This window comes from Puntigrus tetrazona, chromosome 17, assembly GCF_018831695.1.
Source record: "Puntigrus tetrazona isolate hp1 chromosome 17, ASM1883169v1, whole genome shotgun sequence".
NCBI lineage: Eukaryota > Metazoa > Chordata > Actinopteri > Cypriniformes > Cyprinidae > Puntigrus > Puntigrus tetrazona.
Window position 1 is genome coordinate 4,807,872 of NC_056715.1, and position 16,147 is coordinate 4,824,018.

The following is a 16,147-nucleotide window of genomic DNA, read 5'->3' on the forward strand; positions in this document are numbered from 1 at the left end:
CACACAAACACACACACTTTTTTTACATATTTTATATATAAAAGCAGGGCTCTTTAAAGCATGAAATGGACTGTCTGCTTCGTTGATGTTTTTATGGCATGTCAAAATGTTGTCCTGCAGCTTCAGAGTGATTAATCACATGGATTTTACAGCTGAGTTGATTTGCTTAAATTACCCCATAATTTACTCACCCCCAAGCCATCCTAGGTGCATATGACTTTCTTATTTCAGTTTTTTTAATTTATCCTGGCTCTTCCAAGCTTGGTAATGGTGGTGGAAAGAGGCTGTTACTTCGAAGTTCGATAAATTGTAAATATCCATCGTAAAACTATTATGAATCAATCACGAATCACTCCATAGCGGATCTATACAGGTGGACCTGGGGAAGGTGGAGGGCTACAGCAAGCATTAGCCAAGTATTTATAGGTTGAGCAGCAAGCTCATTGGCTGCTGATGCATAAACAACCAATCAGCTGTGTATTGTTGTTAAAAGTACCAAAATGTTTGAGTTTCATGCCAGTTATTGCGCCACCGCAGCAGTGGTTATAATCTCTGTTTCCCATAGAAACCTAAGGCTGAACCAGCCAATGCGCATGCACAGTCATAAGCGCAGTGAAATTACGCAAGCACATTGGCTGATCTAGCTTCAAAATTAAGCTTTTTAATGCTATTTGAGCATAAGAAACAACATTCATGAGGCAGTTCATTTCAGTTTTTGAGATATCAGGATTCCCCCATTCATTCAAATAGGAGCTTGTCTTGTTTGAGCTTCTCAGAGGTGTTGCAAATATGGCCGCCCAGTGAACGGACTCTGGCCAAGCCCAGGCCTGGTTCTGTGGAGGTGTGATAAAAGGTGATAGCAAAACAAAAGCAAAAGCACCCTTAGTTGAAGGTCTGGCAGTCCAGTGCGCAATTGTGTTTGCTCTCTAGAACATTTTCGATTTTAAGATATTTCTGCTGCGTTGAGCTTTTGTTGTGAATATATGAATATAAGTGAAACCAGATTTCTATTAAGGCTAGAGCACACTCAGCGATTCAATTCTGGAACGAGGACTGGCCAAACCTCCACACACAGCATGCGTTAAGAGCGAGACTACGTTTAAACTTTGAGATCGGGCCATATCAAAGAGTAAATTAAGCAAGAGACAGTAGAAAGTTCAGACTCTTTAGGTTATTCTTCACTGTGCTGTTACTATTAACTGCTTTGACACCATGCAGTGAAGCAGACATTATTTTGATACTTTTATACTGCTTAAAATGTTTTGCACATTTCTTTCCCCCCCTTGACTTGCTAAACATCCCCCATGCTCAGAAGCTTTGGATATTTCACAATACCTGTCATTTAAGCCATAATCATTAAAGGACAAAGGAGCAGGATATAGATAAACTGTATGTATTAGTTTTTTCTCATAATAAATTGTAATAAGCATGGAAGGAATGACATCAGCACTCTTTAAGCATTCTTTTGAGCCACAGAGATTTACAAAGCAGTGCGTAATATGAAAATCCTAGAAGAGTTTGTTTTTTTTAACTGTGAAGCACCAGTAGCTGTGTGCGTGTGTGTTTATGCTGGTAGGCCAACTGTGAAATTTTCCCTGTACATTCTTGATAAGTCCACTTTAAGACGCCCGTCTTTCTCATTTAAGGTGATACAAGGAAATCCTCCGCACTGGATGTGAGGTCCTTGGGTGTTATCTGGCCGGAAAGCTGAGAGCAATTTGGGTGTAATTTCTGAAACGGCAATCTCTGTAAGTGCAACAGAGCGAGGAATTATGGAAGCGTGTCTCGTCTGTATGCATGGCACGTGGACATTAAAAATGATTAAATAATTAACTGCTCAGAGAAGGCTCTTCAAAAAGAACCAATGAACATTAGAATCCTCAAATGGGACAATAACAATGATAAGAATGTCGGTAATTGCATTTAGAGAACTTTTTATATGTGTCGCGGCTTGTTGTAATGGAATTGCTTCATTCGGACTGTGCGGTTATTTAAAAAAGTCTTTCGTGAAACCGAGGCTAACCTTTAGAAAAGGAAGTGTTGAACCACAGATCAGAACCAGCATTGCAGATCGATAACGTAGCTGATAAGGTACATTGATGCCACATCTGGCAGGGACACGGTGAGGCTGAGAGGTTGACTCTGATGTGTTGGAGAAAAGAGGCAGTGTTTCATTTTCAGTTGGACCGTGCTGCAAAGAAAAGGGCAACCCTCTCAGCAGAAACCGCACTACAGATGCCATTCATTTAAGAGCTGCTCGAGTGTGTCATCTCATTCCAATAAAAAGCCCAAAGGTTACTGTCCCAGCCCCCTCCTGCCTCTCTAACACACTCCCCATCTATTTTTTTTTCTTTTCACAACCACCCTCTGTCCATTAAGTTAATGGACCCATCGTGATGTAGCACACATTTCCAGTTCTCCAGTGTTGACAGATATTCTGGGTGATGATGGAAGTGTTCGATTGTGCATCTAAAGTGTACAACTCAATACTTTCGCACTTGTAGACCACTTTCAGCACTCCAATTCTTCCAAAGTAAAGTTCTTAACAAGATAAGCCTGTAAAGAATAATAGAGGAAATCACAGAAGGCTTAGATGGGAATTCCCTCCTGAAAGAGAAAAAAGCATGACTTCTTAATCAATTCGTTCTGCCACTGATACAGAATCTTAAAAGGAAAAGAATATATATATATATATATATATATATATATATATATATATATATATATATATATATCCCCACTAACAACATTGTAGCATCAGAAGCAGACAAAATCGGTGGCTCATGTGGTAATGAATTCAGATGAGAGGAAAGCTTCATTAGGCTCAGGCATAATTGATAATTATCGTGTATGCGTAAATACATCTCGTGGATATAATTTATTTGCCTTTCCATAATGACTCCCATATTATTCCAGAAAAGTTTTTGAAAAAAGTGTGAATCCAAAGCAAACACGAAACCAAAAATTACCAAAAGTACTTACCTAACATGCATATGCCAAGCTGACCCAGTGTTTTTTCCAGTAAGGTTTTTTCTGTTAAGTATTCAGAGATATTACATTCCTCATAAATCTTGTGATCCTCAACAACTGGCTGTCAGTTGCATATTTGTTTGTCAAAGGTTTAGAAAAGAATATTTTTGTATCACTACCCCAAGTCTTTGTACAGTATTCTATGGAATTATATCATGAAATAATATCAGATTTGAATTTTATAACTTTTTCAACAGTTCAGATTGTTTTTGTATTTATTTATTTATTTAACAAATATAAATGATATAATTTCTAAAAGGGTCAGTGTAGAGTATTGGTACATAAACAGTTTTACTTTTCTTTATTAATTTATTTTATTTCTATTAATCCCAAAACAAGACGAAAAGCTCAGTCTAGTTTCTGATTTTTTTAATATATTTTTTTGGAGGGTTCAATTTTGTTACATCCCAGTGCTCTTCAAAATATCTTTTTACGTGTTTATTGAAAAAAGGTCGGCCATGCTGTTTTGGAGTGACTGTGATGAGCTTTAGTAAATGATAATACAATGTTCATCTTTGAGCGAACTATCCCTTTAAGACATTCCATATTTGAATGGCTCTGAAGACATTGGCTTGTGACCCTGAGAGATGAATACACATTGATCCTTCATCACCATTATATTTTCAACGAGTGCTGCTGACATATTGAATAGATATTGAAGACTATCTTGGTTTTATTGCAAATCATATTTCAGGTGGCTAATCGTTTATGGCTTTTACCTTCAAGAGCTGTACGTCATGTTGTTTGCGACATGTGGTGCCACGAAAGCAGTAATGGAAGCATAATTGGCTATTGAAAACAAAGAAATTACGAGATGAGAAATAACAATGGGAAATGAACCACTGCATGTATCCTGCTTATAAACAGCCCGAGAAAAACAGCCTGAATACTGTGTACTGAAAGGTTTTGGGTAGAGGAGCCAAACTAGGTTTGAAATGATTAAAATGTTAGAGATTCTAGAAAATATAGACCAGAGCTTCTTTGACTTTTACATGTAATATGCTGTGCGCGTGTGTGTGCACTGATCAGAGAAGCCTGCGATATCTGTGTTGTGATGAAATTGAACAAAAAGCTTTGTTTTAACTTGTTCCTCTTCACTGAATCCTCCATTTGAGATGTAGCGTGGGTCTGAGGCAATCATCAGCTCGCTGAACCGAACGGACGCACCAGTTCTCTTTCCGTCCTGGCCGGGAGACACGGACGTCTTCGGATGACAGTGCTCTGTGGACGCTTGTCCTGACCGCTCTGACGTGTTGATAGGCTTTCTAAAGATAGAAAGCACCCCCATGATAAAGACTCCCAATCGACTGAACTCTGCAGCTGACGGACCTGAAAGCATTTTTATGCATTTCACTGTTCTATTGCTGCACTGCAGAGGCTACAAGACGAGGGCTGCGAAGTGAATAATCCCGACGAGCAAATGAGCACTCTTTGATGCGTGAGGGGAGCAAATGGGTTTCAGATAATCACCTGAAGCTGAAATCAACATCGGTTTCTTGCGAGAAACCAGCAGCTTTGACGAAAGGAGCGGTGATGATGACTATTGATTAATTTAACAAAGAGTCCATTAACAAGTGAATTAAACAAGCGCATTAAAGGAATAGTTCACCCACATATCCAACAAGTTTCTTCATTAGAACAGATATGGGGAAACGGATCCTCTGCAGTGAATGGGTGCCGTCAGAAGGAGAGTTCAAACAGCTGATAAAAACATCACAGTAATCCACAAATTGTCAACATGACTGCAGACCATCAGTTAACTTTTTGAAGTGAACTTAATGTTTGTTAGAAAAAAATCAGTTAACACATTTTTACATCTTTAAATGGCTGATTCTGAGCAAAATGTAAGTACATAATTCATAATAATGTTTCTATGAGGGAAAAGTCTATGTCCTGTTGTCCTATTGCATCAAAATCAACAGATATATTTGTTTAGAGCAATTTAGAATGGTTTTCACTTGTAGGTGTGATTAGTCTTTGCATATTTCTCTCCTGATTTTTTTTTTTTTTTATCCACTGTAGCATTATGGATAGAGGACTCCGTATTTTAGTTCAAAGGTAACTTAATGATGTCTTAGTTTATTACAAACAACCAAATGTTATATATGGGGTATATATATATTTGCGTGTGTGTGTAGTTAGCCCAAAAATTAAATATATTGACTCATTTAACCTATTCATTCTGTAATTTCTCTCAGTAAATCATAAATGCAGAGAAAAAAAAGAAAAGGTTTACAGTACGAGGATGGCTCATATTAAACATTACTCTGAAAATACAAAAAAGATCACATGAAAATAAATAAATGAACATCATTTAAGCAGTCCAGCCAAAAAAGAGTGTAAACTATTTGGGGGAAGCAAAGAATTATGTTTACATTTAACAAAGTTTAAGCAGGTGAACCGGTCATGCGTTTGTGTTTCTGTTAACTATGCCTGCATAAGGAATTCCTCTCAGAAAATGGCAAAAAATGTAATGAGACCATTCAGATAAAATTCATGTGAGTGGCTGACCTGTGATCCGAGTGGTAGTCTATTAACTGGCTTACTAAACACGGTAATGATGGACAGCTGGCGAGGGTCAGGGTGCTGCCTCCAAATTTAGAGACAGCAAATATAAAGCAATATAAAAATAACATGCTTATCGGCGTAAAAAAAGTTACATTTAGTAATTGCATTTCTGTTATAATTGCACTGATGTCAATCAAAATCATAATAGACAAGGGGAAAAGCAGTAGGGTGTTTTTCTGGTCATAAAATTGGACAATTTAAACAAAAACATTTATTTTTGGAAAGAAATTATAAAAGAAGCATTTTCTGATTAAAAGTGCAGCTAAAGATGTAAAATGCCCCCTGGTGGACCGGAGCAATAAGGGGGCAATAATATGGCAAAAAAAAAAAATGTTTTATATATATATATATATATATATATATATATATATATATATATATATATATATATATATATATATATATATATATATATATATATATATATATATATATATATATATATATATATAAAAATTAACAAATGTATTAGATGAAATTACCTCAATTAATCTGGATTGGCTTTAGAGTGTATAGTGTTTAGACAAGTGCTATGATTTTGTTAATTGCTATATAGTGTTTTGATTAAAAAATAAAGATAATCAAAGGAGCGTACTGAACCTCAGGGTTGGTATTTACTAGGAAGTACGCATGTGATCAAACAGTCAAATGTTCAAAGCTGTCCGGATATGCATCTTCAAAGCTTCAGACTTTTTTTCTTTTTGTAAGAGGAGAGTAATATATTTACCTGTTGTTAACCATAGTGACTTCACTGGAGTTGTAAAAGCAAGGACCTGTCTGCGTGTGGTGGAGTAGACTGTCATTGAGGTTCTGGGGAGAGACAGGGGAGCTAATTGGGGTCAAAAACATTTCTGCTGGCGACACAGATGGCAGCCGTCTGGGGCCTGTGAGACTCAAACATCATAGTGATCGTGGCCTTGAATTATACTTCTCAAAAAGCATTCTAACTCAAGGACTAGCAATTTTTTTTATGTCTTGCTGAATTAAATTTTGTTCGTTTTTAAATATTTTATTAAGTAGATTTTCCTACAAAACACAGTGTCCATCAGATTAAAAAGGGGGCTCTAATGTAGTCATTTCTCTATTTTATATTTTAAAATGTAATTTTATTTAATCTTAAACCTAGCTTAACTCTCAAACTTTTTATAATTTATAATAAAGATATTATTTAGCATATTTATTAAGCTGTTGTTCTTTGTGGTGACTTGTTTCCATAATGTAGGTGATTTCAAGTTTAACGATCCTTCTGGGGAAAAATGTTTCCACAACGTTGGGGACTTATTGGATTTAATTAAGTTCTAGGGACAGTTTTGTCCCCAAACAATAGGCATGAAAACGTACACAGGTGAACATCTCTCTTTTTGAAAAAGTACTTTCTTAGATCCTCGCCAATAATGTGACTTTCACAGCTGCGCTAGTGTGTTTTTTTTTTGTAATTTAACCTTCAGGTGTGCATATTTGAATCCCAAAATAAATTTGTGACTTTTGCAAGCGGTGTGCGCGTGACAGTGCAGGTTCAGTCACATGCTCACAGACGTCACTCAATTGATCGCAACGTTTTCTCTCCTGCTGTTCTGCTCCGACTGTGCACGACTTTTCGGTTGAACTATTTCTTTATTATTATCTTGTCGTTATTCTTTCTCGTCAGTGGGCCACCAGGAGCCGAACGATGCAGACAGATCCAAAGGTTCCTGTCCCTTTCTGTGACGCACATGACGGTCAAATCAATGAGATGAGGCTAAATCAATGAGATGTCAATGGCGTCTTATCATTGCCTGTTGCAGCTTGACGATGGTCTCATGGCTGCAGGTAGAGGACATCCTGGGTGTTCTTGCTATTTTCTATCAATCGTTACTCTCAGATTATTTTAATACGTTTTAGTTCATTAGAAGAATTAAATTCAGAACTAATACAAGGAGGTTTTGGTGTTCCTTTCTGACTTTTTAAGGGAAAATTCTGTAGGTTTTAAACAGCCCGTGTCCAACTATCATTCACTTGCCTCTCACACACTTTGGCTTCCTCATCGCTACAAGTGAGATTGATGGTGTGTGCAAACTGGCAAACGCTTAATGGGATTTCTTTATCACTGCAGTGATTCACAAGAAAGGTAGTTTGAGGTTTGAACTCGGCTGATGGAGAGAGCTGCCCTATTGCTCCATGCACCTGTTCTAGGGGAGATATTCCTGATAAACTGCTGAAGGAAAGTTGGCGAGCTGGCTTTGTTTCAAGTCCAAGAGAAAAGTGAATTTCCAGACTGCTCTCAACAGACACGCGGCCATTATGGGCTTTGATATTGCATCTGCTTTTGGCTAATTCTCAACGCTGCCATTCGTGCTTTGCGTCCCCATGACTTACACTGATATAATTACGAGGACGCTGAACTTCGGAAAGTTATTTAATAGATTTAGTTTGTAATGGAGAAATTAACAGAGATTTCAAAAACTGTATTTTTTTAGTACTTTTCTTGAGATCAAAACTTCCTTCAATGTATGTAATTAATTAATTAAAAAAAAATTCTGTTCATTTTCCAATTTAAATGTAATTTTGGTATAAAAATATGTCTAACATCGTTTTTTTGCACGTGGTTAACAGTCTATTATTATTAAACCTCAAAACATTAAGAATGTATGGCAAAAAATAATAGATGTTAAACATTTGGCGTTGTAGAATCTGTATTTGTTTAAAATTATATGAATTCCAGACTTAAACCCTGTTTGCAACAAGCATGACAATGATAAAGATATAGCTGTAAAAATTGTTCTCAATAATAAAGAGTAGCAGTGTCCACACCACAGCAATAACGATAAAGGTGCAGAGAATGATATTCAAAACAATTATTTTCCATCTGATGAACGATACAAGCATTGACAGCCAATAGGAATCAATCCTGTTATCATGCACTTGAGAATTTAAAGTGGCAGACGCACTTAAGCTTAGAATAAACAAACAATATCGTTCGCTGGTGTGGACGCGAATGTAGTAATCGTCATTGTTACCTTTATAGTTATCGTGCTTGGTGTGAACCGGGCTTTTCTTCATTTTCAGAAATCCATGGGAATAATGCATTTATTACAAAAAATCTGAATAATATGACCTTTATTTGTAATTATAAACTAGCTGTTGACTCTAAGTTTGTTAGTAGACCCACTCTTATAATATATCAAATATCAAATCACATCATAACCTCTTCATCACCTCTTTCAGTATTGCCAGAATATGAGAAGGGCCCAGAGGGCTACTCACTGATTTTAGTAGAGCTTACATCATCCACAATCTAATTCGAATCATTTTGCGTATGGTAAGGGCCCAGATGAGGTTCTTTGTCATAGGCAACGACCCCTCCCCATAAACACACTCAATTCATTTGACTTGACAGAGTCCTGCATAATGTGAAACAATATTCTGCCACAGGACTCATTAGAGAGGACCATAAAAAAACAGCAATACACCTGCACCACTGAGAGCTTCATATGTACGCCGTCAATAATGCAGCTGCTGTCTTCTAAAAACAAACCTTAGCTGCAATTTAAAAACGAAACACTGATGGATAACACGATCAGCACATTAATGTAAAAGCACGTATAGAATTGCATTTATGAAATTGCAAATGCATAAGAAAAATGGGTAAACCTAAGAAACGGCTATGCTCTGTGTCTCTATGTATATATGTATATAATGAATACATGTATGTGTGTGTGTTTAAATTTGACAGCTTTCAATTATATTGTAGTGGTAAATGTCTATAGTCAACCATGAAATATTAGGAAAAAAGAACCAATTTATTAGAGACAGTAGTATTTGTATTAAGCATTGAATATTTAATAGCCTATACCGTGTCTGTACTTTCTATATTAAACTGAAGATTGAATGTGAAATCGTTTCAACTTTAAAAGTATATTTAAAAACAAAAAGGCTTAGTTCACTGTTCAACACATCTTCACAGGACATAATTGATGAAATCTGACAGCTATACGACCCTCCATAGACAGCAACACAACTGAAATCTTTACACTTCCAGAAACGTATATACGTATGTATATGTGTGTGCGTGTGTGCGTGTGTGTGTGTGTGCATGTGTGTGCATGTGTGTGTGTGTGTGTTAGCGATCTTCTTGACATTAACATCCCTTTTGTTTTTTAGGTTATAAAACGACCACACAAAATAAAAGGGCGAAAAAAAAACTTCATAGAAGACAAAGCTGAGAAATGAAACCCAACGTCGTGCTGAGCGAGAGAAGATGGTTGCTCACCTCCGATTTTCCGGAAACCCATTTCCAATCTACTAATCCTGCTCTCGCACAGTATGAGTCATCCACCACACGGAGCAGCACAGCTCCAACTGCATTCTCTACGGGGCAAGAAGGGCAGGAGACCGCATTTAATTTTTGAGTTTCTTCCTGAAAAACTGCTGATGTGCATTTCCACCTCTTTACCTCCGCCTTCACCTTCCCAGGCTTATGATTCATGCTTCCTGTGATTCCAGAGCCTGGCTTTTGCACGCCCCAAAAAGGTACAATGCTAATTATGTTTGGCACAAACGGTCACGTTTGGAAATAGTCATTAAAGTGTGAAAAGTAATTAGTCTAAAGTCTAATTTGAGAGCATTCGCTGTCGTCATCAGATGTTCTGCATTACATATTCTCCTCTCTGTAATGTCGTGGACAGGACCGTTCATAAGACAGCACCTCTCTAAGCTTGGGAACAGTTAATTGATTACCCATGCCACCTACCCCCTCCGAACCCTCTCTGTAAAGATAAGTGTCGTCCCTGAAATCGAACCCTCTGCCTGCCACGCTTCCGTCTGATTAGCTGCCGGAACAATTATCTTAATCGTGTCATCTTAACGAACCCCCCACGATAAGCCGCCTTGGGGCCAGTAATCCAGAAGACCTTCGCCTACACGGAATACTGTCTCTTATCGCCCTTCTTAATAAAGATGAATTAAGTTGAGGAAAAGACATAAAGTTCCCATTGCGGGTGTTTACGCGTGTTTGTTAGTGACAGTTGTTGGTTTATCTAATCAAGATGTTAGGAGTCAAGCCATCATCATGGCCGAGCAGCGTTTCATGTGTGGAAAAACAACGTTAGGAAAACAAGTAATGTTAAATGAATTGCTCTCTTGCAATATACGCAAAAACAAACTGTATTTTACATTTTTTCAATAATATATTATTTCTTGTCCATATGAATCTATCCGCTGGCTGCATTTATTTGATCGAAGATACAGTAAAACAGTATAATTGAGTTTAATTGTCAGTGGCCATTACTCTTTTGTTGTTACATGACCAAACACAAACTAAAGGAAACGTGTTATTATTATTATATATGTATTATATAAAGCAAATTAATTTGAAGTAATGTATATAAACAGTTCTTAAAATTAAGTTGTATATTTTTGTGTGTGTGTATATGTGTATATATATATATTGTGTGTGTGTGTGTGTGTGTGTGTTGTCAAACGTTTATTCACGATTAATTGCATCCAAAAATTGCTATATTAATAGCATAATATTGTGTCCTGTATTTATCTATTATGTATATCTAAACATATATTGTGTGTGTATGTATATGTATATATATATATATATATATATATATATATATATATATATATATATATATATATATATATTTTTTTTTTATTATTATTATTATTTTAATATTTACATGTATATACATGATACATATTTTTCTTAAATATATATCTACATGTATAAATACTCATACGTGTTTATATTTATATATAAACTGTATACTCACATGTAAACAAAAACTTATTTTGAATGTGATTAATCGATTAATTATATGTATATGTATTTATTCAGTTAAATCTATTTAGCAATCAACATTTTATTATGCTTTTTTTATATAGTCTTTATATTGTTTTGACTATTTTTGATTCAGATAAAACAAAGTGAAAACGGGCAATGTGGTTTCGGCAGCTAACCTGACAAGTTTTTTACAAATATTTTCTATTTTGGTCTTTTTTTAAGGTTTTAGTTCTAGTTAACTATACTATCCCTCACCTGAACAAGTGCAGAAATAACACAGCAGTAGCACAGCTCGCAAAAAAAGAGATTTCAGATGATGAAGAGTTATATGCCAAAGTTTAATACTTGCCCGAAGCACACACATACATATCGAAAAGCAATAGATTTTTTTACAAATCAAGCTCAGTTTATGTAAATGAAAGGGACTCTATATATGACATTTGGCCTCTCTATGACATTTGTTACCACCACGTATCGTTCCTAAAATTACGATTAGAGGTTTGCTCTACCATATACGCAACAAACAAATATTTCCCCATAGTGATGCATTGGAAAGGAGCTCATTAATATCTGTCTGACGTGGATGTGGTTTACAGATCTAATAGTATCTTCAGGTCTGAAGGAGGCGAAAGCATAACAGTGGGGTGGAGGCGACCCGCGTGGTGGGATTCAAAGCAGATGCCCTTTCCCCTGGAAGGCCCCTCCTCTCGGAGCCACACAGATCACAAGAGTACCCTCTCAGGCCCCGTCAGACCCCTCACGCTCTAACATTTACACTAAATTACCAAGCTTCAAAGTGCACTGTATGTACCCAGACTGAAATGATTAAGTCATAGATCCTGAAAAAAACCTCCAGGATTCAGTTTCACTGCGGAATTTTGCTTACATTGTGATTAATGGAAGCGATTTGTTTCGGTAAGCCGATCTAAATCTAATTTAGGCTTTAATAGGGTATTTTTCAATAATTGCACAAATGCGGCGACTCCAAATAAATGATACAATCAGCAAACGTCAAATTGTATTTACATTTCTGCCCTTATTACCATAGAAGGCTGTATTAATTGTGTTGGGTTTTCTCCATATTGCGACTCTTTGTTCTTGAGCAGACATGTTTCCCTGCAACGCTGATACATGAACATGTGCGTACAACTTTTTTTTTCTTTTTTCTTTTACTTGAACAAATTAAGCTTTCACTAAAGTGCAGGCACTCCTTCATCTGTAATTATTTTTCCTATTTTCAACCTTTATGTACAGGGTGGACCATGACATTTCAGTTACAGACGACTTACTCATGTAAGTGCAGTGGGTGTTATTGTACAAGAAAAGTGACTCAGCTTCAAGCAAACTTACGAGTCTTGATCAAACTTTTGTGGCGCTTTTTGACAGCTTAATCATTTTGATTGCTTGTCAAGTCAAATACAGAATACTTTAAATATAAGGGAATCGTAGTTTTAAAATTAAGTTTAAGAATTTGTCGTTGCATCCCTTTGGTCTCATGAAAATACTTTTGGGTGGTTTTATTTGAATTCAGCATCCTCTAGTGGGTTATCAGAGTATTACATAGACCAATCAAGAAACTGTGGGACGATCAATAGGCTCAAAAGCCTCCTCTGTATCTGACATACAAATAACGAAAGTGGACTAATTTTAATAACCAACAAAACAAAACAAAACAGTGATTAATGGTGTATTTAAACACAGAATACAAAGAACACAAACTCTACACTTTATTTATTTTTTTTTCCAAATTTAGTAATATCCTCTTCCTTTCTTTCTTATTCTATTTAAGAATAATAATAAATCTATCTATTTATTTAGGTTAATTACTATTTACGGGCCTGTTTCATAATTTAATTTTAGCGCCAGAGCTATTAGCCATGCTTATTTCAGTTACTGTTTAATTCTAACTGAAATTAAACTTGTTTGGTAATAAACATATATATATATATATATATATATATATATATATATATATATATATATATATATATATATATATATATATATATATATATATATTATTTAATTGCCTGAAAACAGAAAAAACAGCACACCTGAATAATGACGCTGACAAAATTAGTTATACAAATTATATAAAGTAAATAAGTATATTTATAATTTTATTTTTTTAATATACATTTTATTTTAAATAATGTCATACACGTTTTTTTTGTATGGGACGTGTGGTTTAGTGTGCGACCAGCAGGTGTCGCAACATGAACAATTAAAAATAAGACCGTTAAACGGGTTCAAGAAAATATACAGACTGTAAATTTCTGCATTTATTTGCGCTACCAGTAAAGGTAGGCACTTTATGTTGGCTGTATTTCATCTCCTCGGAATAAGTAATGTGAAATGTAAAATGAGTTTATGTGAGCATTCGGAACTTTATATGGATAGGATATTAAAATGTCTGTAAACGATGAAAAATGTGGACTTAAATGGGAAACTACCGAAATATATCTGACCTCACCGCAATGGCATGAACTTCCAAACACAATCAGCTCTTCCTCATCGGAGGGTGAAAAGGCTGTTCCGGGAGATCATCTGATCGCAAATGGATGGTTTTCAGTTCTGACTCGAGAAATAAGTCGTTTAAAAAACAGCTTAGTGCGACTACTACTGCTAAACGAATAATTATGACAATTATGATATGCATTTATTATTATCATTATTATTTGTAGTAGTAGCATTGTTATTATACGACTGTGGCTTCATGAATTATAATTATTATTAATAATAAAATTAATTATATTTACTATTACAAAAGGACTTTTACGTTGAAAGGCGAACTTCCGCTGGGCGTCAGATCACTATTAACATCACTGGCTTCACGCTGCTCAGTCATGGAATAAAGCGACCGCTTATTACGACCGTAACATCCACGCTGGTGTCCTAAAATCAGTCCAATCTTCATTTTCCCGGATTCGCTAATTCTACAGAAAACGTGTATGGTGTCTCCGTCACGCTGGATATTAACCCAGAAGATTTGCCGAGCCGGATGGGAATGTAGAGCAGCACCATTGTTTTAGTCAGCTCGTGAAGTTGGACCCAGCCTGGAAAGAAACCAAATTTCAACAAATACGCATCAGATGCTGTGGGATCTCCTACCAGTTCAACAATTCGCGATCGGATTTTGGAAATAGCTGGAAATAGACTTTTCTCGGTCGTTGACGTTTGCTTTAACGGTGTTAGTGTCTAAAACCGCGTTTGCCATTTTTTTTTATGTAAAATTGCTGCATTGACAGATCAGCGTTCAGTAGCCTAACATCTAGCAGTCGTGTGCATTGCGAACACTGTCCTATTTGTTTAATATATTTCTGGTTAAACGCCACAGACCTGCCTGCATTGCACTTTACCCGGATAAATACGATTAAACCGCAATTGCAATAGTTCTGCATTGTTTGCCTGAATTAAAACACCTGTTTTTTTTAATGCAAAACCTTTCTCAAGCAAAATGCGCTAGTTAGACTGTCACATCCAGGCATGAATTATTTAAACCCTGCTTACTTATTAGTTGCTCGGTTTCCTGCTGGACAAAAGTCTTGACATTTGCAGTTTGACCCAGTGCGAGTGTGACAGGAATCCGGGAGGGAGTTGGCTTTGCTCTCGGCTCTCGTTTTCGAAACCAGCTAAATCTCCAGCTGTCAAGACGTTCCCCGCTAACCTAAACTTTCCTTTCACGTTATTAAAAGCGACGATGTCTTCACCGTGCCCCTCGAAACGCAGAAAAACGCCCCAGTGAGGACGATGCGGGCCGTTTTTGGACGCGACACGCTTCAGATATCGCAAATTATCCGGGACTCCTGTGACAGGCGTATCTAGATGAGTTTTATTTTGTGAACGCGTAGCTGCCGGGAAGCATTTGTAACACGTCTGCTCGTGGATATATCGACGTACATATCATGGGCGACGCTAATTTGAACGACTCCAACGTGAAGGTGGCGGTTCGGGTCCGGCCCATGAACCGGAGAGGTGAGTCGAGTTTCAGTCCTGTCACTTGATATCACGGCTCACATGCAGCCTAGTGCTTTCTTAGACGTTTGTATCTTCCCCTCGGCCACCAGAAGCTGTCTAGTCAGTCAGCCAGCACACTAGGCTTTGTGACACTGCCTTTTAATTTTGTGGTCAGTAATGGGGTTTGACAAAGTTCTGAGAAAGTCCATTTGAGCAGGACATGCCGGTTGGATTCTCTGTGTAACGATGTGTGTTGGGTTACATCTATCTGTCTAGAATCAGAAAGCGTTCATGCTAAGTATGTTTACATACACAAGGATTCATAAAAATATCTATCTATCTAGAATGGGAGACCTTTACTGCCTTGTATGTTTGCATGCACAATAAATACCTAGGTGAATTTTTTTTTTATTCATATATAATCAGAAAACATTATTGCGAAGTGTGTTTATATACACGGGGAGCTCAGCTCTCTGAAAAAATACCTATCTATCTATCTGTCTTGAATCAGAAAGCTTTATTGCTAATTATGTCAACATGCTCAAAAAACCCATTGTATAATTTTTGTTTTAGTATATTTGGTGATGTTCATTAGCACTATAACAAGTTTATAGTTAAAAGTGCAAAACATGCATGCATGCACATATAGCATTTATAATGGTTGAACCATGGGAATGGTTGACATAAATTATAATGTTATATATCATATCATATTCCGTGTTCTATGTCATTATCCCATTCCAGGGTTTCTATGACCGCATAAACTCTTTATACATGATTCATTCAACTTAAGATCGATCTTTCCTTCTGTTCGTCCATCTA

At 36.5% G+C, this 16,147-nt stretch overlaps 1 protein-coding gene and 1 long non-coding RNA gene across 6 annotated transcripts in view; one reads left to right on the plus strand and one right to left on the minus strand.

The window, feature by feature from the left end:
* Positions 1-14,249: 14,249 nt before the first annotated feature.
* On the minus strand, positions 14,250-15,012 carry LOC122361663. The gene is made up of 2 exons (XR_006253008.1): positions 14,879-15,012; positions 14,250-14,424 (listed from the first exon to the last, which is right to left on the minus strand). It is a non-coding gene; the product is annotated as an uncharacterized LOC122361663 (long non-coding RNA).
* Positions 14,423-16,147, plus strand: part of kif13ba (kinesin family member 13Ba) — a 40,315-nt gene continuing 38,590 nt past the window's right edge. For all 5 annotated transcript variants that reach the window (XM_043262498.1, XM_043262500.1, XM_043262499.1 and 2 more), the window contains exon 1: positions 14,423-15,343. In XM_043262498.1, the coding sequence (XP_043118433.1) occupies positions 15,274-15,343 (70 nt within the window). In that variant the 5' untranslated portion in view covers positions 14,423-15,273. The remainder of the gene's footprint in view (positions 15,344-16,147) is intronic.